General features: G+C 43.9%; 1 protein-coding gene across 1 annotated transcript in view; it reads right to left on the bottom strand.

Moving 5' to 3' along the window:
• Positions 1-26,191, bottom strand: part of Lrguk (leucine rich repeats and guanylate kinase domain containing) — a 111,903-nt gene that overhangs the window by 74,751 nt on the left and 10,961 nt on the right. The window contains exons 3-7 of the mRNA XM_038319817.1: positions 24,734-24,815; positions 20,844-20,944; positions 17,455-17,536; positions 8,581-8,705; positions 3,572-3,715 (exon numbers count right to left, since the gene is read on the bottom strand). Of these exons, the coding sequence (XP_038175745.1) occupies positions 3,572-3,715; positions 8,581-8,705; positions 17,455-17,536; positions 20,844-20,944; positions 24,734-24,815 (534 nt within the window). The remainder of the gene's footprint in view (positions 1-3,571; positions 3,716-8,580; positions 8,706-17,454; positions 17,537-20,843; positions 20,945-24,733; positions 24,816-26,191) is intronic.

Below are 26,191 nucleotides of genomic sequence, written 5' to 3'. Positions count from 1 at the left end.
AAACCGGGATCCAAGAAGGCGGTGGTAATGTCCTCTCATTGCTTGTCTGAGACATTAAAAAGAGTCTATTGCTGAACAGTGAGAAGCAAGAAACCCTTTACCTGGGAACACACACCATCTATAGCACTATGAAAGCAACGCCTAGCTGTCGCCACCTACATCCATGTCAAGGGAAACTGTCCGGGGCAGCATCACTGATAGAGAAGACCAGAGTGGCTCGGCAGAGTGCCGAAGTTATCCACGGCTGAAGCTCTTTCCTCGCATCTGTGGTTTTGAGTACTGCGTTGTGACTCCTTGCGAAAATGGGCAAGAAGTGCTGATAATAAGTTCTAAGGTATTAGCTGGGCTTGGTGGTGCACACCTTTAATCCCAGAGGCAGGTGAATCTGTGAGTTTGAGGCAAGCTGGGCCTACAAAGCAAGTTCCAAAACAGCCAGGGCTACACAGACAAACTTTGTCTTGAAAAACAATGGCCTCCTGACACACAGAAACTTGGAGGTACAGCACCAAGATTCAGAAGCAGCCTAGCGTTTCCTGAGTTAGCCCTGACAAGAATTCCACAGCTGGGAGGGTGTGGAGGCTGTGGTGGCGTTGAAAGTTTGGGTCAACTTTAAGCATTAGCCATGATTTAGAATGTCAAAGGGACTGCAGAGTGGAAGATGCCCCTAATCAGCAGACAGCAAACATCGGCAAAGGACAGGCGTGTACACGGGTATACACAGAATAACACTGAAAAAAACGGTTACCAAGAAAACAGTCCTTCTCACATCACACTGAATTAGGAGGAAGCAGCATACCTATGTGGTGCTCCCTTTACAAATAAATTTTCCACCCCTGAATCAAAAAAATTTTCAACCATCCTATAGAAACCCCTTAGGGACTCGTCGGAGGGTTCAAATAACATTTCAAAGGATTGTAAGTTACTCCCACCATGCCCAGTGGGGGACCAGGGAATTATGTTACTGTCAAAGACTGATTTGCCAAAGGAGTCCCCTGTAGGGCGTGTCCACTTTTTTATAGAACAGAGTCTCTAACATTAGGAAATTATAAACGCCTTTCTTCATTTGAACATACCTCTTTTTCTTTCACCTTTTCTCAGTGTAGTTTGGACAGTGACTTGAAAAGCAAGAGAAAGATACACCCTGTGTGGGGTGACTCCGGACCTGCATTCTGGCTAAACGAAGTGAGATATCCTCTCCCAATTATAACATAAATACTCAGTGCCAAAAGTCCAGTATAAAACAGTAGGAGACAAAATAACTCAATAATAATTTCATATGTTGATTATATGCTAAAACTGCATTTCAGAGATACCTAGTTAAATAATGTATATTATTAAAGTTAACATTTCCTGTTCCTTTATTCCTTTTATTAGTGCTGGTAACTTTATAAGTATGGCACATCCAAGCCTCGTTGCTGTGGGATAATGCTCATGCACACTGTAAAGATTTGTCACTCATATTGGTTCAATGAAACATGGATTGGCCAGTAGCCAGGAAGGAAGTACAGGCAGGGCAACCAGACTAAGAGAATTCTGGGAAGAGGAAAGGCAGAGATGCAGTCACCAGCCAGATGCAGAGGAAGCAAGATGAGAATGCCTCACTGAGAAAAGGTACCAAGCCACATGGATAACATAATTTAAGTTGTAAGAGTTAGTTATAATAAGCCGGAGCTAAGAAGCCAAACACTGTTGTAATTAATATAGTTTCTGCTTGATTATCCAGGTCTGGGCAGCTGGGAAACAAAAGCCCAGTCTCTGTCTACAGCTTGGGTTCTCAAGCCTAGCTCCACTCCCATTTCTGAAGGCAAGGCCCTAGGTTCTCATCTACTATAAATGTTTTACCACCATTGCTGTTACTGCATCTCTTAAATTCTTAGATGTACTAAGCTGGCATTTAATGAGCTTGTTCTACCTTCTCAACATCCCCTATATAAATATGAGAGCCATTTTAAGCACAAAATATTTCTTAAGTCAATCCTCAATGGCAATTCATAAAAAGGACACTAAAGCCATTTGGAACAGAAATTGTACTGTCTTCCTGCAACACAAGATACATGGACCAATGTCATCTAATAGAATCATTTACCTTGTAAGAAGTCACTAAATCAACTCAGTTAACAGATGAAGTGAGGTGAAGATCAACTGTCTTGTCTAAGATTACAACTGTGCTTATTCTTAGACCGTAGTAACTGACTTCTGTTGATTTGTTTACAACCTAATGAAGAATGCAAGCTTGGTGGGAAAAAGTTCCTTGGAATATAGCTTAGTCATGGGGCTTGTGACAGGCCCCAGTACTGTGCAGGAAGAAAGAATGAAAAGAAAAAAACAGGTAATAAAGAAGAAAGGGAGGGAGGGATGGAGAACTAACTAAATTAATTTGGATTTCAAGAGAGAGAAAGAATATGAATATAATTTTGAAAGTAAAGGGGACATTAAGCCAGATAAGCAAACAAATTCATTTCCCAACACACTGACACTGTTGCTACAACAGTATATAAGGAATCATTTCTATGTCTGTTCATTTTGCTTAATTTTTATGGTTAAGCCTTTCTTGTGGCATTTACATTTATTAGATTACAGATACAACTGTATATATTTATATTTAACATGTTCAACATTATATATATATACATACATACATATATACATATACACATATTGTAGAAAGGCTGAATATAGCTAATAATCTATTATTTCCTGAAGGCTATTGTTTTTGTATTAAGAACATTAAAACTCATTCTCAGCATTTTTCAAGACCACTGTTGCTAACTAGTGGTGGCTCATGTCTATAAATTCTAGCACTTTGGAGGTAGAGGCAGGAGGATCAATGTTCAAGGCTGGTTTGGGCTACATAGCAAGTTCAAGGCCAGCTTAGGCTACCTGACATCCTGTCTCAACATCTACCCTCCCCCACACCAGAACACATGTAAAACACTATATTGTAAACTGCAGTTGGTGGTACTAAATAGATTTTGGAATGCATCCCTCTGCCCAGCCTCTAGCTGAAGCATCTCTCTGCCCAGCCTCTAACTGAAGCTTTGTATCCTTTTTAGCAGCATCTTCCCCATGCCTCTCCCACCAATAGTCTGAATTTCTGAATGTAGGCAAGAGGAGACATCTGCCTATGGATATTCTCTTGTCTCTTCTTGCTTGGACATTTTGAATTTTCTGAACACTTTCTTTCTACAGAAAATGTTGTGTGAACACAACTTCAGAAAATTACACACACATGATGACAATTTGAACCTTTAAAATACTGTGACTAAGAATCATCAAATGTTTAGAAATGGTGGTGTTTTTCAAAAAGTCATACTCTAAGAACTGCCCCAGAAAGTTTGCTAGAGGGTATTCCATGTAAGCCTTAAAAAGCCAATACAGGATCACTTCACAGAGCCACAGAAGACACACCCTATGTTACCCACAGAAGCCACACCCTATGTTACCCACAGAAGCCACACCCTATATTACCCACAGGAGCCACGCCCTACGTTATTGACAGAAGCCATGCCCTAAATACCCACTGGAGCCATGCCCCACGTTACCCACGGAAGTCACGCCCTGCGTTACCCACCTTGTTATCTTCTAGGTTGATCACTTCCAGGAGGTCATGGTTCTCCAAGCCCTGGAGGCTACTGATCTGATTGTAGGACAGATCCAGCTTCTGCAAGGCTTTCAGATCCTCCAGACCTGTGATGGTCTCAATCTGGTTTTTGCTCTGAAATGGATAAAACACAGTGTGTGTTTTAAAGCAATATACAAAAAATCTTCATATTTGGACATGGACCCCACATTATTTAAAAACAAAAACAATAAATTGTTCTTTTCCTGCCCCCCATTTCCATCATTCGCCTATCTAAATGTCTACGCAGATACCCAAGAAGAAAATCCTAGTTTTGCACCTGAAAGGTCAGGGTATAGTATTTTCATTAGAATTTTAGTATTTTCATCTTCAGGATGAACTTTCCAGCCAGTAAGATAGTCAAACAGTAAGTAATATAAGCTTTTAACAATGTATGCTATGATGTTAGTCCTTTGACTTTTCAAATGACTACATTTATTTTTTGAGATTATAATTATATCATTTCCCCTCTTCTCTCTCTTCCTTCCAAACCCTCCCATATGCCCCTCCTTGCTCTCTAGCAAATTTGTGGCCTCTTTTTTTTTTCCATTAAGTTTTACTACAAACATATTGTCTGAGAAGGGAATCTTAGCAAGGGATTGGTGAGGTGGGCTGTCCTGTGGGCATACCTGAGATGGGTAATGACTGAGGCGGGAGGCCCCACCCACTGTGGGTACCACCATCCCCTAGGCAGAGGATTCTGAACCGTGTAAGACTGAAGACATGGAGTTGAACACGCCCATGCATGCTCTACTCATCGCTCTCTCAGGCCCCTGGGCTGTGGTTCCCCTGCTACGATGGACTGCGGCCCAGAACTGTGAGCTGAAGAAACCCATTCCCACTGAGGTTGCTTTTGTCGCAGTGGTTTCTCAGCACAACTGGAAAAGACACTAAGACCACAGCCCTGAAACCTAAACATCACTACAGCTGCACGCTGGTCTCTGAAGTCACGGCCTGAATGCGCTCTTTCAATGCCCTCACGGTGAAGCCGAAGCCACACTGTAACTCCCACCTATGCTTGGTTTCCAGAAATATTCTCAAGGGACTTCATCTCACAGAGTCTGTTGAAGGTCGGGTTGGTGGAGTCTGCGCTTGTGTCGTACCTGCTCTGTAACCTATGCCAGCCTATAAAACCTCCCTTAACCAAGGAGTATGACAGAGACGTACTGATTCTAATTCTAAGATATAAGACGACCAAGTCACACCTGCTTTCAGATCCTAGGAGCTGTAGACATCATTTTCCAGCCATTCTACTATGGACAAGTCACCTGGACAAGCAGAAATCCCAAATCACATGGGAAAATACCCTGAGACTAAATAGGAGACTAATAGACTGACACCTATGAGTCAACACCCTGAGACTAATAGCCATCAAAGCATTCCAGATGAGCTGACCCCACCCACCCAACATGCCAGCAAGCCAATCAGAAGAAACAGCCCCCCAACCCAGCACAGAGTGCAGAACTGTTAGTTAAAACAATGGTTACTCCCTCAATGCCGTTACCACTGGGTAGCTTGCTACACTATAATAACCCTATCTACTTCTTCAATAGTTCACATACAAGCATCTCTCAGACACTGATAACAGGGGAAAGTTTCTCAGTCTCCATACACCCATGGCAATAATAGCAATAACAACAATTTTCATTTTTGAGTACTTCCCAACTTACTCTGCATTCCTTAGTCCCTTCGCCTTAAGGAACAGAAAAAATATCACAGTAAAATTTAACCTTTGGTTTGAGTCAAAAAGGATCATAAAGTTCAAATTTTGAGTTAATACTATGTTTTGCTTATCTTTAAGACATTTAAAGTTTTCAAGCTGGGTATGGTGATACAGAGGCAGGCAGATCTCTGTAAGTTCAAGACCAGCCTGGTCTACATAGTGAGTTCCAGGACAGCTTGGGCTACACAGAGAGAGCCTGTCTCAAAAATAAAATAAAATAAAATAAAATAAAATAAAATACTCAAAACTTTCAATATCAACTTAATAACTGAAAACTTAAATTGCTGTATTCCCTTTCATTTGAATATTTTCACGGGTAATGTTCACTGGCACATTGAATAGCAAGAACCCCATTTTCATCCTTTTTCAATAATGAACTAGATTTACGCTCACTACTATAATTCTATAGCTCCTTAAAATATCATAATAGAATGTTAATAACCTTTAAAGGTGGGTTACAGCCCATGAGAGCTTATTATACTATTCTTTTTACTTCTATGTATTTGAAAAAAAATGTAATAAAAAGAAAAAAACTTCATAACGTTATTTGCCAAAGTGAAATCAAATTTTCCTGTTCAAAGTTCAAAAAAGTTATAAAAAGTGAAAAGTAAAAGGAAAGAGACCCTGCTGAGCTCACCATCATATCCATATCAATTTAATGTATTGAAATGAGGGCTCAATCTCCCATTCAAACACTGCCCACACATCAAATTTATATACAGTACGCTTCTCCCCGAAGGACTGTGAAGCACTTTCTATACGCTGGACAGATGTAATATTCTTCAGGGGCTCTGATGGCTTTCAGAGTGGTAGATGGTCGGAGCAGAGCGAGGCATAGAAAAGTTTAATTGGATAGCCTATGGTCGCAAAAGAGAGCAGACTGGGAGAAGCTGAGAATCTCGGCACCTCTGACTGAAAGCCAGGTAGGCAGGGCTTTTGTTGGGCACTGAGAGCCAAAGGCCCGCTCGGGAATGTGGGCTTGAAGGAGTTTCTGCACACAGCTCCTCCAACCCCGCAGTGAATAGCAGAAAAAGCGCTTTTAGAGCCAGTAAATTCAATTAGGAAACATTCCTCATCTGCCAGTCTGTCGGGGGACTGAAATGGCCTTTCCTCTCACACGATGAAGTTCAAGCTTTGTCACTGTCCCACGTCGTCATGGTTCTGAGGACAGAACGGCCCACCGGCAAGCCATCGTTTACATCTCCCACAGAGGATGAAGGCAGAGTATTAGCGGTTGGTTTGCTCTTCTTACTGTACTGTCCACTGAATTCTTGTCAATAACAAAACCAAATGATGTTCTGATTCCATGAATTAAAAATTAAGACAATAAAAAATGCTGAAGCAAACGTGCATCATTTGAGTTATGAATTTTATTCAAATTTGGAAAAGACAACTTTCTAACTCTCGGAACTTCAGTGAAAATGAGTAACAGCATATTCTATATTTTCTGGTCCATCTTGGGTGCTGGGTGCAGGAACTAGAGCTACTTTACTTATCTCATTTATTGGCAGAAAATAATAGCAAGAATGCTACTGCCAGCGAGGGTCATGTGATTAACAAGACACAGAATGAAAATAAAATGCACGGTTTTAGTAATATTTGTCACTCCTTGAGCACAGAAAACATCAACTCTCAGGGGATTCGTGAAGCCTTTCTCTGAAGGGCGCTAGAAGGCCAGTCCTCCGCCCTCTCTGAACCCCATGGAGGGCGAGAAGTATTTTGAGCTTTAAGAGGAAGAAAAATCATCACAGAGCCAAAATTCAGTGATGTGTGGTTAAATAAGGAATTCCTATGTGCATGTAAAAAGATGTGCTCATGGGGCTGGAGAAATGACTCGGTAGTTAAGAGCACTGGCTGCTTTTCCAGTTTCAATTCCCAGTTCCCACATGGCGGCTCACGACTGTCTGCAACTCCAGTCCTAGGGGATCCTATGCCACCTTCTTGACTCCCTGAGCACCAGGCATGAAAGTGTTTCATAAACATTCATGTAGGCAAACACACAGAATAAAAAATAATTTTTAAGTTACAAAAATGTACGCATGCTGGTGGGAGCTCACTGACTCTGGACCGACAGCTGGGGAACCGCATAGGACTGCACTAGGCCCTCTGAATGTGAGTGACAGTCTGTGGGGAACTGTCAGCGGCACCAGAATTTATCCCTAGTGCATGAAATGGCTTTTTGGAGCCCATTCCCTATGGAGGGATACCTTGCTCAGCCTAGATATGGGGGGAGGGCCTTGGTCCTGCCTCAATTGGATGTGCCAGACTTTGTTGACTCCCCATGGGAGGCTTTACCCTCTCTGAGGAGTGGATGGGGATGGGGTGGGGGAAAGGCGGGGGGTAGCAAAAAGAGGAGAGCGAGGAGGAACTGGGATTGGTATGTAAAATGAAAAATCTTGTTTTTAAATTTAAAAAATCAAATTTAAAAAATGCACACATAACCCAGTATGTCATTTAACACAGCTTCCTGGAAGAGAGACGCAAAAATTATTAAGACACAAGCCTCATTGAAATGCTCCCTGGCCACCCTCTGATGGGTGTGCTAAAGGCCAACAGAGCCATCTAAGGCTAGGAGGGAGGGGAAGAGAAGGAAGAATCCTGTATACTTAGCATGCTCACATGCATACTAGTGACCCATACTGTTAATTTATAAAGAGCGTGTGCATCTTTGGGACTATTGGGACCCTGCTGACTTGTTAGCCAACAGTCTCGGCTTTCATTTGAGTTTTGGTCACATGGCAGGTCACAGGAATTCAAAAAGGTACTGTCCTTGGGAAAACAGCAATCAGATGGAGTCTTTCTGACCGAGCTACGCATTTACTCTCTGCACAACTTATGACTTCCAGACTGGGAGACCAGCATGCACTCTAGTATAGATGGGCTGCCCGAGTTCAGAGCCCGGGAAACATCTCTATGCATAAAACGTGAGCAGCAGCGAGCATGCTCACTATGCTCAAATGTTATTTTCACCAACGAAATATATAATATTAAAAACTACTTGTCGAAATAAATATACTTTCTTTCACAGACTAGAAAATTGACTATCTAAATGTTTAATTTGCATATGAAATTTGAAACTGGCTTTACTTGAGCAGGGACTATTGATCCCACACACAGGAGCATGAATGCACACCAGACGCTATAAGGAGCAAAAAAAAAATCTTAAGTAGTCATAATTCATGCACTTCTTAAACAATAACCACTACTTCTACAAGGAACGGCGTCTTGTTGGACTCACCAAACAAAGCACTTTGATAGGTAATGATCCCAAGCCGCTGATTGTCCCGATCTTGTTGTCAGCCAGACTGAGGTGGGTCAGGCTGATGCAGTTCTCTAACCCAGTGATTTCTTCTATCTCGTTGTCTGTATATGACAACTATGTTCAAGGAAAATGTTATTCAGAGTCTTTGGAAACGTCACACACACACACACACACACACACACACACACACATCAGTGCTGGGCCAGGGAGATGGCTGAGCAGGTAAAGGTACTTGATGTCAATCCCCAGGTCTCACATGATGGAAGGAGAGAATCGATGCCTAAAAATGATCCTCTGACCTTCACACGAGCACCTTGGCGAAACACATCCACACATCTACTCAAAAAATAAAAATATAAAATAAAATCAGTGTTAAATTATCACTAGAAAAATCAGACAAGAGTTTGAATAAATGAATATTTTATGCCCCATATAGGATGAGCCCTACCTAAATCTTATATGTTTTTCATATAGGATAAAACATCGTTTCTATAAAATTTTATAGGCATAGGATTTTTATCCACATGTGACTCATTTAATACTATGGAAGAAAACATCAGTTCAGAGCTGTCTCGTGGGTGGTGTTTCTCTGGGTTAGTTAATGATCTCCATGGGGCACCTCATGTGGCTCCCCTCAAGCAGGAGTTTGGAAGGCAGGGTCACCCCGAGGCAATGTGAACAGAGATAGATAGATTAATAGATAGATAGACAGATAGATAGATAGATAGATAGATAGATAGATAGATAGATAGATAGATAGATAGATCATCTTGGCAATGTCTCAACAGCAAATGGGCGCAGCTGGACGGCCAACACCTTCTCAGGGAGGGGAGCAGACCTTTCTTTCCTCTGGTATTGGCTTCTCTTCTCCCGTTCAAACACAGGAAGCTAGAAGTCTGCTCTAATATCACCATCTGCTGTTTCTGTTCTCACCGATCACATTTTTAAAGTTTATCTCATGTCCCAGGCTTGCAGTCGGTCCAGACAGCAATTCCAAAGCCAAGTGTTCAGCTAGGCCTTTTCCGTCCCCAAAGCGCCTGACTAGTTCCCCGGGATGAGTGCCACTGCTCCACCAGGGCCCAGCTTTGCCTCCCAGGGAGCTGTAACATCACCATTTACTCTCACTCTTTACAGCATCTGGTCAACCACTAAGACCGGACGGATACTGATGCTCTGAAACCTGTCTGTAGGTCCTTTGTTTTCACCCAGCTGCCAACTTAGCTCCCCTTTAGCATCAATGGGTTGCTTTTACAACCATTACTTTCTGCCCTCAAGTGCCTCGCATGCTAAAATCAGGTTAATTATATTTCAAAATGCTGATGGGATGTTCTGTCTAATTAAAAAAAAAAAATTGTCACAGAGTAGGTGGGAGTGGTGGCTTGCTGGTTAAAAGTGTGGACTGCTTTTGCAGGTGACCTGAGTTTGGATGCCAGCACCCACATCAGACAGTTCACCATCACCTGTAATGTCAGTACCAGGAAATCCAGTGCCTTCGGTGGGATCTATACTCACGTGCACATACCCACACAAATACATAAACACACATAAATGAAACATTTTAAAATTATAATAGGATAAATTCAAACCCCTGATCTGGTTTACACAACCCTTCACTATCAGGTTTGCATTTGGAACATGGTGATAACACCAAGTTGGCATGAGGCTAGGAGTTAAGACATGGGGAAAAATAAATAAAAATTTGGTGTGATACTGGAGCAATAATGGCACGATGATTATGGGGTAATCAACTCTCTCTTTATTTGAGGCGCACTTCACAGGAGAGAATTCATGCTTGGTACGAACACTCGATTGAAAACCCATGGTTAGGCTCCAGGGGAACTTAACTACTATTGTTTAGCTAACTTGACATGGAATCAAACTTCCTTCAAAATGTTCACATTCATGCCCATAAACAAACACGACATTCAATCTTAGTGAGGGAAGCTCCTCTCTGCAGGGAATGACTGTGAACATGGAGCCTCGTGGCTGTTCATGGTGCTGAAAGTCAGCGACGGTTGGGTGTGCAGTCCTGGAAAGGATGTTTACACCACCCCTCTGGGGCTTGGTAAATGAAAGAGGAAAGGTAGAAAAGTGGGGGCTGGAAGACAGGGGAAGGGCTGCAGAATTGTCTTCAGGTCATAAACACAGGCATTACAATCATGATCTCACACTAGCTCTCTGAGCCTGCACAGGGCTGCGTAAGACTGGCCCTGTCAACACACTCAAGGTGAAGAAGGGGCTCGTGGAGCTCTACCCCTCTCTCTTAAATTGTTGGGTACTGATATATTTCGGGGGGGGGGAGTGTTGATCACTCTTTTCAGTGAGTTGTGTACTCACTGGCTCCAGCAGGTTGTTTTAAGCCCATGACCACACAGACAGCCCTGCTAAACTAAGTGAGTCATCAAACAAAAAGACATGAATGTCAAGAAGGGACATATTGAGGAGAGAGGGTGCTGACAGGAGTGGAATGGAAATGAGAGAAGGTGGGGATAAGAATAACCCGAAAATATGATATACGTGCATGGGATTGCCTGAGAACTTGTTTGTTTTTAAAACGGTGTGAATAGCTATTCTTCAAGACTCTAAGGTTCTCATATCATAACTACATTACATGGCCAAGTGTCACATTCTCTCACTGGTAGCATGGAAATGGATGAATCAAGGCTGGGACTGAATCCAAAAAGAGCTGGACTAAGGCTAGAGATAAATAAGAAAATCGGATAATGTTACCAAATGTAACAGAAATTTCGAGGCTTCTCTTGCTCATTCCAGATTCCAGCCATGGGCAGAAACACACAGTTTTGTGGCGGTCAATATGCCATTTCAAATCTCCTATGAGTAGGGTCTCTGCCAAAACAGACATACAAACAGATACTTACTCACAAACACTGACTTTCAGATCCCATTTCTCTGAGCTGGCTAAACAATGGTTTTGGAAACAGATGAAGGCCAGCTCTTTGTAGATATGGGCTATCATGAAAGATGCACATGAAATATAGGAAATGAGAGATTAAATTATCTCACACAGCTGTGTATGAAATATCTTTGCAGCAAGCAAGCTTTGGCAACAAAAACTAAGCCATGAAAACTTCAAATAGCCATCTGCTCGGTGTCAGAGAGAACAAAGTGTTTAAGCCCTGTTTAACAGAAACAGGAGTACCCTGGAAACTCTATTCCAACCAGAAGAAGATGCTCCGAATTACAGCGAGTGAACGGATGCAGTGGCAGCTGCCAGAAGCAGCCTCCTAGAAGCAGGCAAGAGCCAGGAGCTGGAACACAGAAGTCCTAGCCATGACAGTGACATCAGGAATTGGAAAAGTTTATTTCTAAGACCCCAGAGGCTGTCTCAACTCCCCTGGTGCCTCAAGCTTCCTCTCTCCCTGTCACTGCTACGTGTCAAGTTTTCTCAAATGAGAACTGGGAGGAGAGAAAGGAGAAACCACGGTGCCTCATTGCAACCACGGCTCCAGCTCCAGCAGATCCCACTGTGGCTGCTCAAGGGGTTCTGCAAAAACTGAGGAGTTCAACCAGCATCCCTGTGGAGACCATTGCTCATTCCCTACCGGCTCCTCCCACCTCCCAAGTCTCACTCCCCTTAACACTGAAGGACTTTCAGGCACCATAAGTTACTTGGGCTCACAAGTAAAAGATACGCTGGCCTAGTGTGGGATGCCCTTCTGTATGTTGTGAATATGTTTTGCTGCCATTGGTTAATAATGAAGCTTATTTGGCCAACAGTGTGGCAGAATGGAGCCAGGTGGGAAATCTAAGCAAAGGGGAAAAAAAGAAGGTGGAGTCTGGAAGACACCAGCAGCTGCCAGAGAGACAAGATGGGAGGTAACAAGCCACAAGCCTCATGGTAAAATATAATCTAATTGAAACAGGTTAATTTAAATATATAGAGCTATCCAGTAAGAAGCCCGAGCCATCGGCCAAGCCATTATAGTAAAACCTCAGAGTGTTTATTTGGAAGCTGGCAGGTGGGAGAGAAACCTCCAGTTACGCCGGCCCTGCATCTGCACAGATTCTACACCCTTTTATTCAGCCAATCAACCACATGATGAAAACGCTTGATGCGAAAAAACAGACAACTGTATCGAAGTCATACAGCTTTTTCATTGTTATTATTCCCAACAACATGTCGTAACAGCATGTGACACAGCATCTATCTCATTACATCAAGGGATTTGCGCATCCGTGGCTTGGACTTCTGAGGAGTCCTAGGATACCCTTCCCAGGAACGACCACGCCCTTTACACGCCCACGCCTCTTCCCCTCCTCATTCCAGCAGTCACATTACACACCACTGCTGTGCTGATTACAATCAGTGTGCGCGGCTGTGAGCAGCTCTCAGTTCCCAGCTAGCCACACTTCCCAGCCAGAAGACCTGCAACCCTCTAATCTCCGGTCTTCTTATTTTAAGATCCTTCACGAAGGGCTTCTTGCCCTTCCTCCTAACATTATTATTTCACATTCTTCCCGAGGTCTGGGAAGTTTCTGATAAGAAGAAATACAATCTGATAAATCACTAAACTATTTCGATGAATTCGCTTACTGGATTAATCCTCTTAGGGGCATTATAATATTAAAGGAGGGCTATCAGGCGAAAGCCTCCAAGAACTCGCCAGCTCTTGCTTTCCAGCCCTGAAGTTTTTCCATTTTTGTGAATAAACCATTGACATTGGGATTTCGGATTGTTCTGGAAGCCACGTGAAGGAACCCTGTGGCACTTGAGCATAACTTTGTGACTGGGGCCTGGGGAACCCAAGAATATATTTTTCCATTCCGGCAAGGCTGTTAGCAGTTCATAAATGCTTGGCGTGAATTATTCACCAGTTCAGCATTTGCTCTTATTCATTTGTCTACAATCATAAAATATGATTTGGGTGTACAGAAAACAGTAACTGAGAAATGAGGCCGAAATCCATCAGGATTCTCTTAGCGGAGAGTCATGATGATGGCTTGAACCACAGCTAATCCTGAGAGATCTCTCCCACCTTAAAAGGTGGTCTCTGTCACAGCAGTGAGTGTTAAGGGGAAAGGAAATATGCATATAGCTTAAACAGCAGTGTTATTAAAATAGTAATCATTCGGTGGATTATAGCGTGGCAAACTAATGAGATTCAAAATGGTAACTTCAGGCAGTGGTTTTCTAGATAGCTCCTACAAGGTGTTGACCTTCCCTGGGTCTCCAGCTCCTTTAGCATAAAATACATAGCGAGCGCTGGATGGCCCCTAAAAGTCTATGAATCATGGTTTTAATTTATTAATGACCCATCAATACTTGTAAGGTAGAGAATAAACTACATCTTTACTTAATAATAAGCCAATCTACTTAACCTTGACTAAATTTCTCACCTTGTAATTCAGGATGATTATCAAGTAATCATCAATTATCTACACAGGCAAGGATAAAATAATCTAATATGATAAACTAAAAAAATTGATTCCTTATAGTTAACAATGTAGTTCAAGATATTAATATAATCTACTATAATCACTTTATATTACAAGCATAATTGGTTTATTTTCAAAAGACTCAATTAAGATTTTCCACAGTTTGGGACTGGAGAGATGGCTCAGCGGTTAAGAATATGTACTGCTCTTGCAGAGGACCTGAGTTTGGCTCCCAGCACCTGCATTAGGCAGCTCACAACTGCCTGTAATTCCAGTTCTGGGGCACACAACACCCTCTTCTGGCCTCTGTGGACCTGCACACGTGTACACATATAGAAAAGCAAGCATTGTGGATGCACACACATTTGCACATGTGCACACACACACACACACACACACACACACACACACGTATATAAATGAAAAGAAATCCAGTTTTTAATTCTTGGGTAGAACAGACTCTTAAGCTATATAAGGGAGGTAGGAGTTTGGCTCTGTTGTAGAACAGTAGCCTAGATGTATGAGATTCTGAGCTTCAGTTCTACCACATACACACTCGTACAAGTACACATACACACACATACACACACACACACCTCCTGTTCAATCTTTGTGTCTGCCTCTCAGAAATACATACTATGCTTGAATTGTGTCTTTCCCCTTTATACCTAGGTTATATTTATTTTTATTAGAATTCATCTCTGGGATGGAGAGATGGCTCATAAATTAAAAGGAGCTGTTCTTGCAGAGGACCCAGGTTCAATTCCCAGCACTCACATGGAGGCTCACAAACATCTGTTACTCTAGTTCCAGGGGATCTGATTCCCTTTTCTGACCTCCCCAGGCATCAAGCATACATGAAGTGCACATACATTCATACATGCCATCAGAACATTAACAAACATAAAATAAAATAAAGACTTAAAAAACCTTATGTATTCATCTCTGCCGCAATCCATTGGTATATCTCAACCATCTTCGCTCCTATATCATTTGCTATGACCACACAATAGCGGCATTTATTTACATCTCTTACTGATGAGCAATTGGTGTGTTTCCATTTCTTTGTCATTACAGCCAGCACCACAATAAGCATCCCTCCGCAAGCCTCCTGGCACATGTGACTTCCTGTAGGAGTCGGAAGCGCTGGGTCATAGTGAGTGTAGATGTTCACCTTTATCAGAGAACTTAAGGCTGTCTTCTCAAAGTGGCTGACCCAATGTCATGAGCACAGGCAAGTTCCAAAGAGCTCCTCTCCATGTGCTCCCCAGCAGCTGATATTTTTAGATTCAAGTGCTTAAAATACTTATGTAGAGAACATACTCAGAGAAAACACTTTAGTTTCCTGAGTTGCACTGTGAACGGGTACTGGATTCGGGAGCTGGGAAGATGCCTAAAGGCACCGGGTACCAAGCTTGGTGGCCTGAGTTGGATCCCTGAGATCCACACTGTGGAAAGAGAGAACTAACCCCCAAAAGTTGTTCTCTGACCTCCATGTGGACACATGCTGTGTGCACCCACAAACATGCATGCATACAAAATAAATTATAAAATGTGATAAAAATTAAAAAGTGCTAGATTTCACTAAATTTTATATATCATTTGAGTTTTTTTAGAAAAAAAGATTTATTTTCCTGAATCTGTTAGTATTAATTATAATTGTAAAGTTTCTGATATTAAACTACTTGTAATTTTGTTTCATTAATAACTCAAGAAGAGCATTTGTTTTGGCTATTTGCCTCTGCAGTTTTTCAAATACAAGTAAAGATGCTATCATATACCCAATATGCCCACGCTCTGGAGTTCCCTAACTCTTGATATAATTACTCTCTATATGTCAGTGATAAGACTCAACTGCTACATCTAACATCAACATTTTAAAAAAGAAAACCTAATTCTTTCTTTATCACTACATTATTTGACAGTCACAAAGTTCTAATATTATAATTTTGTACATGAAAAGCTAAATTTAAAAAATTTAAAAAAATGTTTTAAATGGAGTCCCGTGTTTTGAGTCTACAATACATGAGAGTTGTTTTCATTGGCAATTCTGGGCTGCACGCTGAAGTATCTTTCCAGAGTGGAAGTTCTCCATATCCAGCTCCGTTTTGTTCTCTGGGTATCCTGAGGCACAGGAAGGGCCTCTGAGTGCCCAACCCCTCTGACAGGCAGGGCTTAGCTTTAACCTACACTCCAATTGTCCAGATACTTGGTTCAAATAGGCCTTGGGCAGAACCCAAGGAGCACTATCCCACATGGTCAGAGGCAAGTGGATTTCCAAGCCAGGTGGCTTCTGAGTTCTTTCTCTCTCTCTCTGAACATTCATTCCACACCATGGTCAAGCATAAAGCCAAGGTTCTATAGGAAGGTGCTGCATATGTGTGTGCCTCTGATCTGCCATGGAAACATTTCGTTGACATCGTTATCTGATGCCTCTTTTGGGGTACTCATGAGCACCTTCCAACAGCTCACTCTCTGTTTATTTTCATCAATGAGTTTGAAAGGAAGTGGGGACGGGTTTGAGCATTCCTCATGAGTAGAGACTTTCTCTACAAAGTCTGCCTCCTGGATCACCACCTCTGCAAGCCTCAGACTTACTACAAACAGGCCGCTGCCTCATCCCTGGACTGAGACACTCAGGGGCAGTCAACTCATGCGCCGTTCTGTTCCCCAAATTCTCAGGAGGGGAGGGAGAAAGACGCTTGCTGAGCAACAGAGGGCCCTGCTGGCTTATTACCCAGAGAATACCAGTCTCTGGTGTAAAGAAGAGATTCAAGCTCATTAGACACAAAGATCTTCAGTTAACCTTTTAGGCTTAGGCTCCACAGTGGAAGTCGGCAATCTGCTTGCATGGGAGCGTGGGTCATGCAATGCATGCGTGTATGTTCCCGAAGGCAATCAAAAACTGGGTTTTTCTTTTGTTTTTAGTTAAATACATTTTAGCTGGAGGTACAGGGTCTGGGGTAGAGCACTTACCAAGCATGTGTGAGATCCCAGGTTTGATTCCCCCAACAAAACAAATAAATAACACACTAGGATGCCTCGCTTTATTTAAAGGCAGCAATATGAACTCCTCAGTAAGATAACTACCAATTTCCCTCATGACAAGTCTAGATTTTTTTCAGACTCTGAATTTGTATTAAAAAATAAGGCAAAAGTTTAAGTAAATGTGAAGATACATGTTCATTTAACAGAACTTCCCTAGGTCTACAATCGAGACCTAGCCCTTCTCTACTTGCTGGGGTCAGAATGCCTTGGCAAGCTTTGGCCTGTAGGACGGGTCCTTGGTAAGCAAATCTCTTTCCGTGTTTCGTGACTACTGGTTCTTATTCAGTTACACGAGCCACACACTTCAGGGCAATCACTTATCTGATACCACTCGGTGGAGACTGTAATACCCTCTCCAGTGGCACAAGTCCCGACAGCCTCCCCTTCCCGGCATCCAAAGGATACTGTCCAAAATGAGTTGAGTCAGAGTGTTGTACGCTGACAGGTCACACATTTCCATAATCTGGTTGGAGGAAAAATCCACCTTCTGGTGACAAAAGGAGAACATAACGTTACGCGTTGCTTTCTTTCAGGCTTGCTGGTGTTTAACAGCAAAAGCGGAAGACAGGTTTCCGGACGTAGACTTAGCACTGATGGCTGTGGGGGCACTGTAGCCAAGCCAGGCATCTCTCTCTGCCTTTTCTCGCTGGGATACTGCTGTCACCACCCCACAAGGATGGATCCTCCCTTTCCACCCCTTCTTTCCCTTCCATGGTCTCATTCACTATGCTGCTCAGGCCAGCCTGAAATTTTTATAGATGAGGCTGGCCACAAACCTGCAGAGCTCCGCTGGGATTAAAGGCGTGTGCCACCACGCCCCGCCGACTCTCACGTGGTCAGCAGTTATTTTAAATCTCCTGGTCTTCCTTCAGGATTTACTTCAGTTTCCCCCACATCACCAAGCTTCCTATTCCTTCTGACGCCCAACAGACCACACCCGCTTCACTCAGGTGCGCTTCTTATCCTTCTGTTCTCTGGAGAGTCTCACACACCGCCCCTCACCGCCTGGACAGTTGTATCTGTCTTAGTCTGGGTTTTTTTGGTTTTTTGGGTTTTTTTTTTTTTTTTTTTTTTTTGCTGAGACACCATGACCAAGGCAACTCTTATAGAGAAAGCATTTAACTGAGGGTGGCTCACTTAGTTTCAGAGGCTCGGCCCATTATGATCATGAAGGGGAGCATGGCAGCATGCAGGCAGACTTGGTGCTGGAGCTCAGAGTGCTCCATCTTGCAGGCAACCGAAAGTCAACTGAGACGCTGGGCAGCGTCCTGAGCATAGGAATCCTCAAAGCCCGCTCCCCACAGTGACACGCTTCCTCCAATAAGGTCATTTCCACTCCAACAAAGCCACACCTGCTAAGAGTGCCACTCCCTGTGAGATTATGGGGGCCAACCGCATTCAAACTACCACAATACCCTTTCTCAAAATTGACTCATTTAGACAGGCATTTTCAGCAACGTCTGTTGACCCTGTTCTACAATGGGACTAGATAGATAGATAGATAGATAGATAGATAGATAGATAGATAGATAGACAGACAGACAGATAGATAACTAATTAAATAAAGAGCTTTGCTTAATTCATCTACTGGGGAAAATCTTTTTAAAAAAAAAGTAAGAAAACTCAGGGTTTTGGAACACTATATTGGGCACTTGATGAGGGTGCTGTAACCTCACTCCAGAAGGTGGTCGAGAAGATGGTGAATAAACACTGTCCCTCCTGTGCCCTTTGAAACAGTGACTGCACTCCCCAAACTTACTAAGGTGATACTTCCCTACACTAAGTTCTAGAGGGAACCGTAAGGCAGGAGTAGACAACTGGTCAAGGCCGCTACAAACATAACAGGGGTGGGACTGGGATTACATGGTCAGTAAGACCCGAGCCGACAAAGCCTGGAAAGGAACGGAGCAAGCCATCTAAAGGGCCAGTCTACGCCTATGCCAGCGCCAGTCATTCTGAGCATCCCATAGAAGCCTTGCAAAAACTACCTAACAATCACAACTGGATGCTCCAGTTCCTGAAGGCGCAGCCTCCTCCAGGGCTGTTTCACTTTTGAATCAGACTTTTTTGGGGCACAAAGTTTCTGTGAATGAGGGGGCCCACGTCCCTGATGACCTACCTAGCTGAGAGGCTGCTCTAACCGGTGAGAAAGTAGAAAGGCTGTTTATTTTATTTTTTTTTCCTTTTTTTTTTTTTTTTTTTTTTTTGGTTTTTTCGAGACAGGGTTTCTCTGCAGCTTTTTTAGAGCCTGTCCTGGAACTAGCTCTTGTAGACCAGGCTGGCCTCGAACTCACAGAGATCCGCCTGCCTCTGCCTCCCGAGTGCTGGGATTAAAGGCGTGCGCCACCACCGCCCGGCAGAAAGGCTGTTTATTGGTACAAACACAAGCCTTCACTTACATGCAAGATGAGCCCTAATTGGCCCAACACGCCTTCTCTGCTTTTATAAGCGGAGGCTCAGGTTCCCAGGGCAGGCTGCCTGAGAGACTTTACCTATGCTCACGCCATTGTTTGCCCAGCAGCAGGCCCCATAAAAGGCTTCTCTGGGACGGCTTTTGTTTCTGCCTACTCTGGTAGTGTGGGGTGAGCTGGTGTCATGGAGAAAGCAGCAGCAGAGGAGTAGCAGCAGTGACGGCTGGGGCATCAAAGTGACAGCAGTCGCAACAGCTGCGCAGCTAACGAGCCAAGTTACAAAAGGTGGCTCCTTGATAGCTGAAGAGGAGGCGGCTGGGCAGTCGGAGAGAATGACAAGCACAGGAACAGGGTGACAGAGAAACTAGAGGAGACGATGTGCTGGGGTTGGAGGAGGCTATACGAGCCAGAGAGGGGAGATTCTGTCCACTGTCACTGAAGAATTCCAGGGTGCTGCTGAGTCTTCAGGGTCCAGAGTCAGATGCTGAAGGCCCTGGAACTCTAACACGAGTCACCCTCAAAGGCTGGAAGGAATCCTGCTATCCAGGCCTTACTGGATGCTGCCAGCTACTGCCAAAGACTGTGGAGGTCCAAATTCCCAGGCTGCACAAGGGTCAGATACACAAGGCTTGCAGGAGCTCAGCAGCCGAGGGGGTACCCGCCACTGCTCCGGCCTGTGCCTTGCTGCTGGCGGACACTAAGAGGGACAAAAGCTTCCAGACAGGAGCACTGAGAGAGCCTGCACCACTCAGCCACAGTCACCATCTGGGCAGAGCCAGGTAATTAATAAAAAAAAAAAAAAAAAGTACTAGTTTCTTTAAAAGCAAAGGTTGAATAAGGGAGAGGAAAAAGTTTGCACCCAGGAAATGCTTTATCACTGTTTCAGCTAGAACTATGCTGCTATAACAAAAGAGACACAAGAGCCACTACTACAAGGGCAAAGGGGCTGCGTGCGGTGGCACATGTCTGGACCTGCAGCACTCAGGAGGCAAAAGCAGGAAGGGCAGGAGTTTGAGACCATCCTGGGCTGCACGGAAAGACCCACCGCCCCAACCCAAAGAAATAACAATCAATTAAAATCTTCTTTTTAACTAAGAAAATGACATAAATATGGCCAAGAGGACAGAAGGAAGCTGGTTCCTTGAATGTGAGGTTTCAGCAAAGATCTCTCAAGGACCATATGCTGATGGAGCACCTAAGTGACAAACTTGTCTTTATTTCAGTCAGACACCAGCACTGGAAGCTATCCTCCTGACTCGCACTGGAAGCTAGCCCCCTGACTCGCACTGGAAGCTAGCCCCCTGACTCCTCTCTATTAGTTCTCTCTTGCTTTTTTAAGTGGCAAGCCCTTACCGTAGGTTATTAGAGTACTGATAAGTATACCTTGAGATTTTTGGGTGGCTTGAAATTGAAGAAGGTAGTCAGCCTGTTCTGAGAAGCATTTAGTTCCAGAAGATACGGCATGCAGCTCACACAAGACAAATCTGGGAGCAGAAAAGGTGAATCAACAAGATACTAGAAAAAGTTATTAAGCACGTTATATCAGAACACACGTTTTTTTTTTTTTTCCAGACACGATCGCATTGTTCAGTCCTGGTTGGCCTGGAATTCACTATGTAGGCCAGGCTGGTCCAGAACTTAGATTCACCGGCTTCTGTCTCCCAACTGCTGGGCACCTGGCCCAAATTAGAATAACTTTGAATTATGCCCATTGCAAGTGCATCTCAAATAATTCAGCAGAGTCAAATTAATAAAAATGAGTGACATGTAAAACTCTCTATAAGCCAGTAACTTCTCCTTCTTCCCCAGGCCCTGCCCACTTCTTCCATCTCCTCTCTTTCCGGGATGTCTGAGTAACCCATGGCTGAGGCCTCTTGCACCCCCACTCATGTTCCCACAATCTGCCAACCCCAAGGGCTTCAAACAGCACCAGCCTTCCAGAAAAGGATGCGAAGCTAAAGCAAGCGTTAGATGCTCCTCTTGGTAATCAGCTCCTAAATAACTGAATTAGGCCTTTCCAGAAGACTGAAAATAACACAATTAGGGAACTCTGTTGCTAATTCAATTTTGTTTTAGTTGGACTTAATCCTAAATCCCATTAATTATTTGAGGTGATTTGGACCCCTTTCTTGTTACTGTGCTTTGACTCTGGATCAGCCCAAAATTGCATCTGAGTTCTGCATTTTATCCTGAGCAGATATCCCCAGACTTGGTGCTAAGTAAAACACCGTGCTAGTGGAGACCACACACGGAATCCCACACGGACTGTGATTGTGACTCAGCGTTTGCCATTGTCTCCCTCTCTCTGCAGGAGATGCACACTGGGCATTTGGAATGAAAGAATCCACAAGAAGGTTCTCCAGCCTTCTTGCTGTAGGTGGTTCTTTTCAGCACTAGTAAGGTTTGGTGGTAACGCCCCTTTTCTCTCTCGTTCTGTAGGACACAGAGAACCAGGACAGCCATGCCAACCACAGGCAAAGCGAGACCATGCCAAGTGGCACAGACAAATACAGAGTGGGAGGAGGTGGCACACCAGGCTGAGTCTTGGGCTGGGCTGGCAGAGGGTGTGAGATGGCTGTGCCATCTTGCATTTGGCGATGGTTTGGATGAGAAGCTGTCATCTTGGGCATTTGGATGCTTGCTGGTAGCAGTGTTTGGGACGGCTTAGGAGGTACAGCTTGTAGGAACTACACCACTGGGGGCAAGCTTTGAGGTTCTAAAAGCCATACATGGTTCCCAGTTCCCTCTGCTTCCTGAGGGAAGCAGAGGTTCAACATACGAGCTCTCTCCTCTAAGCTTCCAGCTGCAGTCACCATGCCTGCTACCTGCTGCCTGCTGTTACCATTATGGGCTCTAATCCTCCAGAACCATAACCATAATAAACTCTTTCTTCTAGATTGCCTTGGCCTTAGAAGTTTATCGCAGAAACAGAAAAGTAATGAGTGAGCCAGATCAAGGCTCTCCGAAGCCAGATAATTCCCACCAACGTCTACTTCAGGTAGATGCTGAGCCACAATCACAGTTCGTGTGGGATTCCGTGTGTGGGCTCCACTAGCACAGTGTTTTACTTAGCACCAAGTCTGGGGATATCTGCTCAGGATAAAATGTGTTAGAATATTGCCATTCTGGTAGAAATCAATGGGTCAGTCAAGGCAGGCGGCCATGGGATGGAACCTATGGGACGTCAGATGCTTAGCAGTCTATACCTATGAGCCTGTGTCTGTCCATTCTGCACTCGACTGCATGTCTGTTAAAAGGGCTCTCAATTCTATTCGTCTCCACTGAGCCCCGGAACTCCTGCTGGGGTTCATATTTAATGCCAATCACACAGGTATTTGCTTTAAAGGAGAAACATCAGCTAATATTTAGACTGATACAATGAGATGGTAACAACACCTCATACTCTGTACATAGCTGGGGCTTTAAAAATCACTGTGACAATGCTAACTTCCACATAGTCACTCCTTGGTGCAGTAACCACTTCGTCCACCAGATGGCAGGAGCACCTTATGGCTTCACTATGGTTCTGGACCCCCCAGCATCAGCCTTACCCTTGCTTACCTCAAACCAACCCTTACCCCAGTTCTACCGAGTCAGAAACTCTGAGGGTGGGATTCTGCCATGTATGCACTAACAGCCCCCGCTACACACAAGCGATTCTGTTGAAAACTGAAATGTGGTCTACCTCAGAACCCCTGTAAAGCTGGCATCCCCCAAAGAAAACACATTGCCATACCAATACACACAATAGAGAGGGTCATAAAGAATCAAGGAGGCGTGATCTGCATAGACAGTGCCCTGAGTGGCAGGCTATGAAGCTAGGTCTCTTCTTGCTATTGGCATTGAACATTGTCAGAGCCTTCCACGAGGCTGCAATTTCTTATTCAGTAAGAGTGAAAAATCAGTCTCAGAGACTGGGGTGAGCAGAGCACAATCAGCCTTGTAGGGGTGGGGTGGGCAGAGCACAATCAGCCTTGTTGGGGTGAGGTGGGCAGAACACTATCAGCCTTGTAGGGGTGGGGTGGGTAGCGCACAATCAGCCTTGTTGGGGTGAGGTGGGCAGAACACTATCAGCCTTGTAGGGGTGGGGTGGGTAGCGCACAATCAGCCTTATAGGAATGGGGTGGGCAGAGCACAATCAGCCTTGTAGGAATGGGGTGGGCAGAGCACAATCAGCCTTGCAGGGGTGGGGTGGGCAGAGCAGTCCTGCCAGTAACAGCTAAATGCCTTCCTGGTGGTGGGGTCACCACATATCTGAGCCTTGCTTTAAGTAACTTGGAGGAAGAGGGACAGGGAGGGGATGCAGAGAGAACAAGACTGGACCCCAGCTATTACTGCTCAGTATTCATTCCAGAATTTTCTCTGTTCGTGTTTGCTATTTTCTAAAATGGGTTTGGAGAAACATGTCACAGTCTCTCCAACAGCGGTATTTGGAGTAGGATCTAATGCCTGTCTGCACTCAAGGGCTGGACTTTAATTATTAGAGTCAGATGAGAGGAACTGGAAAATGGAATTGAGAGACCATTAACAGCAGCAATGAGGTCTTCTCTAAGGCAGCCGAAAGCAGCAAGCAGAAAGACACTCAGTGGAGAAAGAAGATCAGAAATAAGTATTTGCTTGTGTCTCTAGACGTCTAAAGGAAAAGATATATAGTGTTAACATCAAATAAGATCTGAAAATCCAAAACAAGGACCAGGCTTTAAAGAAAGTATGACGATTTCAGAACTATGTTCATTAAGTGTGAAGGAAGGGAGGTGTAAGGTCAACCACAGTCAGATGGTGTGGTCAAGAGTCAGCTAGACAGAGAGGGGCCAGGGCTGACACCATGAAGCCCTGGGGCTTAACCAATAATAGAGGGAGCTAGCCAGGATGAAACGGAAGTGTAAACACCAAATAAAATGTCCATGAGAGGGTGGGGTAGCTAATTCATCTGAGCTAATTACTAGCTGAAGGAAAGGGTATCATCAAACCTTCTACGGGTACTGAAGGGATACCAACTCCTGTGGGGCTCCCTGGGTGCACGCCAACTGTGTCGAAACTGCTCTCTCTCTCTCTCTCTCTCTCTCTCTCTCTCTCTCTCTCTCTCTCTCTCTCTCTCTCTCTCTCTCTCATTCTATCGCTCTCTTTCTCCTGAGAAAGCAATAAGTCAATATGTAAACTGATCTACAAATCACTTTTATCGAGCTCGGTATTATTAAAACACATTAAATTCTGTAGATGGTAAGTTTTCGCACTACTTCAGTGATCAATTCTCTTGACCGACAATCACGTACCTTCGATTTTGTTCGCTGAAAGATTCAACTTCTGTAGGTGAACATAGTCACAGAGAATGCTGACGTCGATTAAATCGCAGTGCTGACAGGAAGGAAAAGGGGAAGGCTTTAATATGGCTTTTACCGCGTTCATGGGAGCCTTCCCACAAGAGCTAAAAACAACGCTGATGGAAAGAAAGCCAGAGTTTCTTCCGAAGTATAGAAGTGAGAGAATAAACTCTAAGGCCTGCTACTAATGAGATCTCAAAACCCCACCAAAAAAAAATGTATTCCTTCCAAAGAAATTCTAGTCAGTTGGGCGTGGTAGCACATGCTTTTAATCAAGGTAGAGGCAAGTGAATCTCTGTGAGTCTGAGGCTGGCCAGGGCTGCACAGTCAAATCCTGTCTCCAATAGAAGAAGAAAGAAATTATTAGCCTACGAAATTAGTGTTAGCAGCAAGGACACACCACATGAAAAGGTAAAGGACAGCGGTGTTCACGGGAGCCTTTAGAACAGCCTGAAATGAAATAAAGTAAAGACCACGTTTTCATCTCGCCGAAGAGAAGCCAGTGTCGAGCATTTAAGTGACGTTTTAGGAATATGCCACAGGTCACCAGGAGACTGTTAACCACACAGCGGTCCCAGCAGATCCAACAGCTACAGAGCAGACTGGGGAAACCGAGAGGGGTGTGGCCACGCCTGAAGCCGCAGAGCAGCTTGGGAGTTGCAGTCTCCAGCTCTACTGAGGCTCTGCCCAAAGTTCATGCCAGCAAACAGTAGTCATGGGAAGTTCTGGTGGAGTTGGGAAGGAATCTGATCCCACGGATAAAGACTTCTACTGATGGCATTCTGTCTCGGGAAGTCAACAAAGCCAAAGGCGACTAATAAAAAAAGAGCCATTTGACAGCAAGTTCTCAGGTCGGGGAGTGATGGCTGTTTAAGGAAGGCTGCTGCAAGAGACAATCAGTACTGAGCGCCTACTGTGTGCATCATTGTGCCTAGTCAGGAGACAGGGAGGGGCTGAGTTCTAGTGTGCCTTTAAGAATTTAGGACTTGGGCAGGGGAGGAGATATGTATACAAGTAATTAGAGGAAGTCAAATAAACAATAATAATCATTATAATTATTATATATGATATTATGTAATATTATACATAATTATATGACAATATTAATATTATATCATACTATTGTGTAATGCATATTATATATTACACATTATATATAATATATAATTATATAATAATAATATTAGGTGTAGCCTAAGTAAGATATGAGGGGGGGAAAAAAATCACTGAACCAGTAAGTGTATTCAGTGAGACAGTTTATTGAGGCCAAGTAATTCAGCACGTAATATCTCAACAGTAAGGAGGTCAGGGGCAAAATAAGTTAAGCTCCATCCCTCTGGCTGAAATAAGATTTAAAGGATTGCTTTTTTGGCAGATCAATTTAAGGCCTGGCGCTACATACATAAGTAG

Source organism: Arvicola amphibius, chromosome 2, assembly GCF_903992535.2.
Source record: "Arvicola amphibius chromosome 2, mArvAmp1.2, whole genome shotgun sequence".
NCBI classification, from domain to species: Eukaryota; Metazoa; Chordata; class Mammalia; order Rodentia; family Cricetidae; genus Arvicola; species Arvicola amphibius.
Note: the sequence above shows the minus strand (reverse complement) of the source record. Positions and strands in the feature narration are given on the sequence as shown.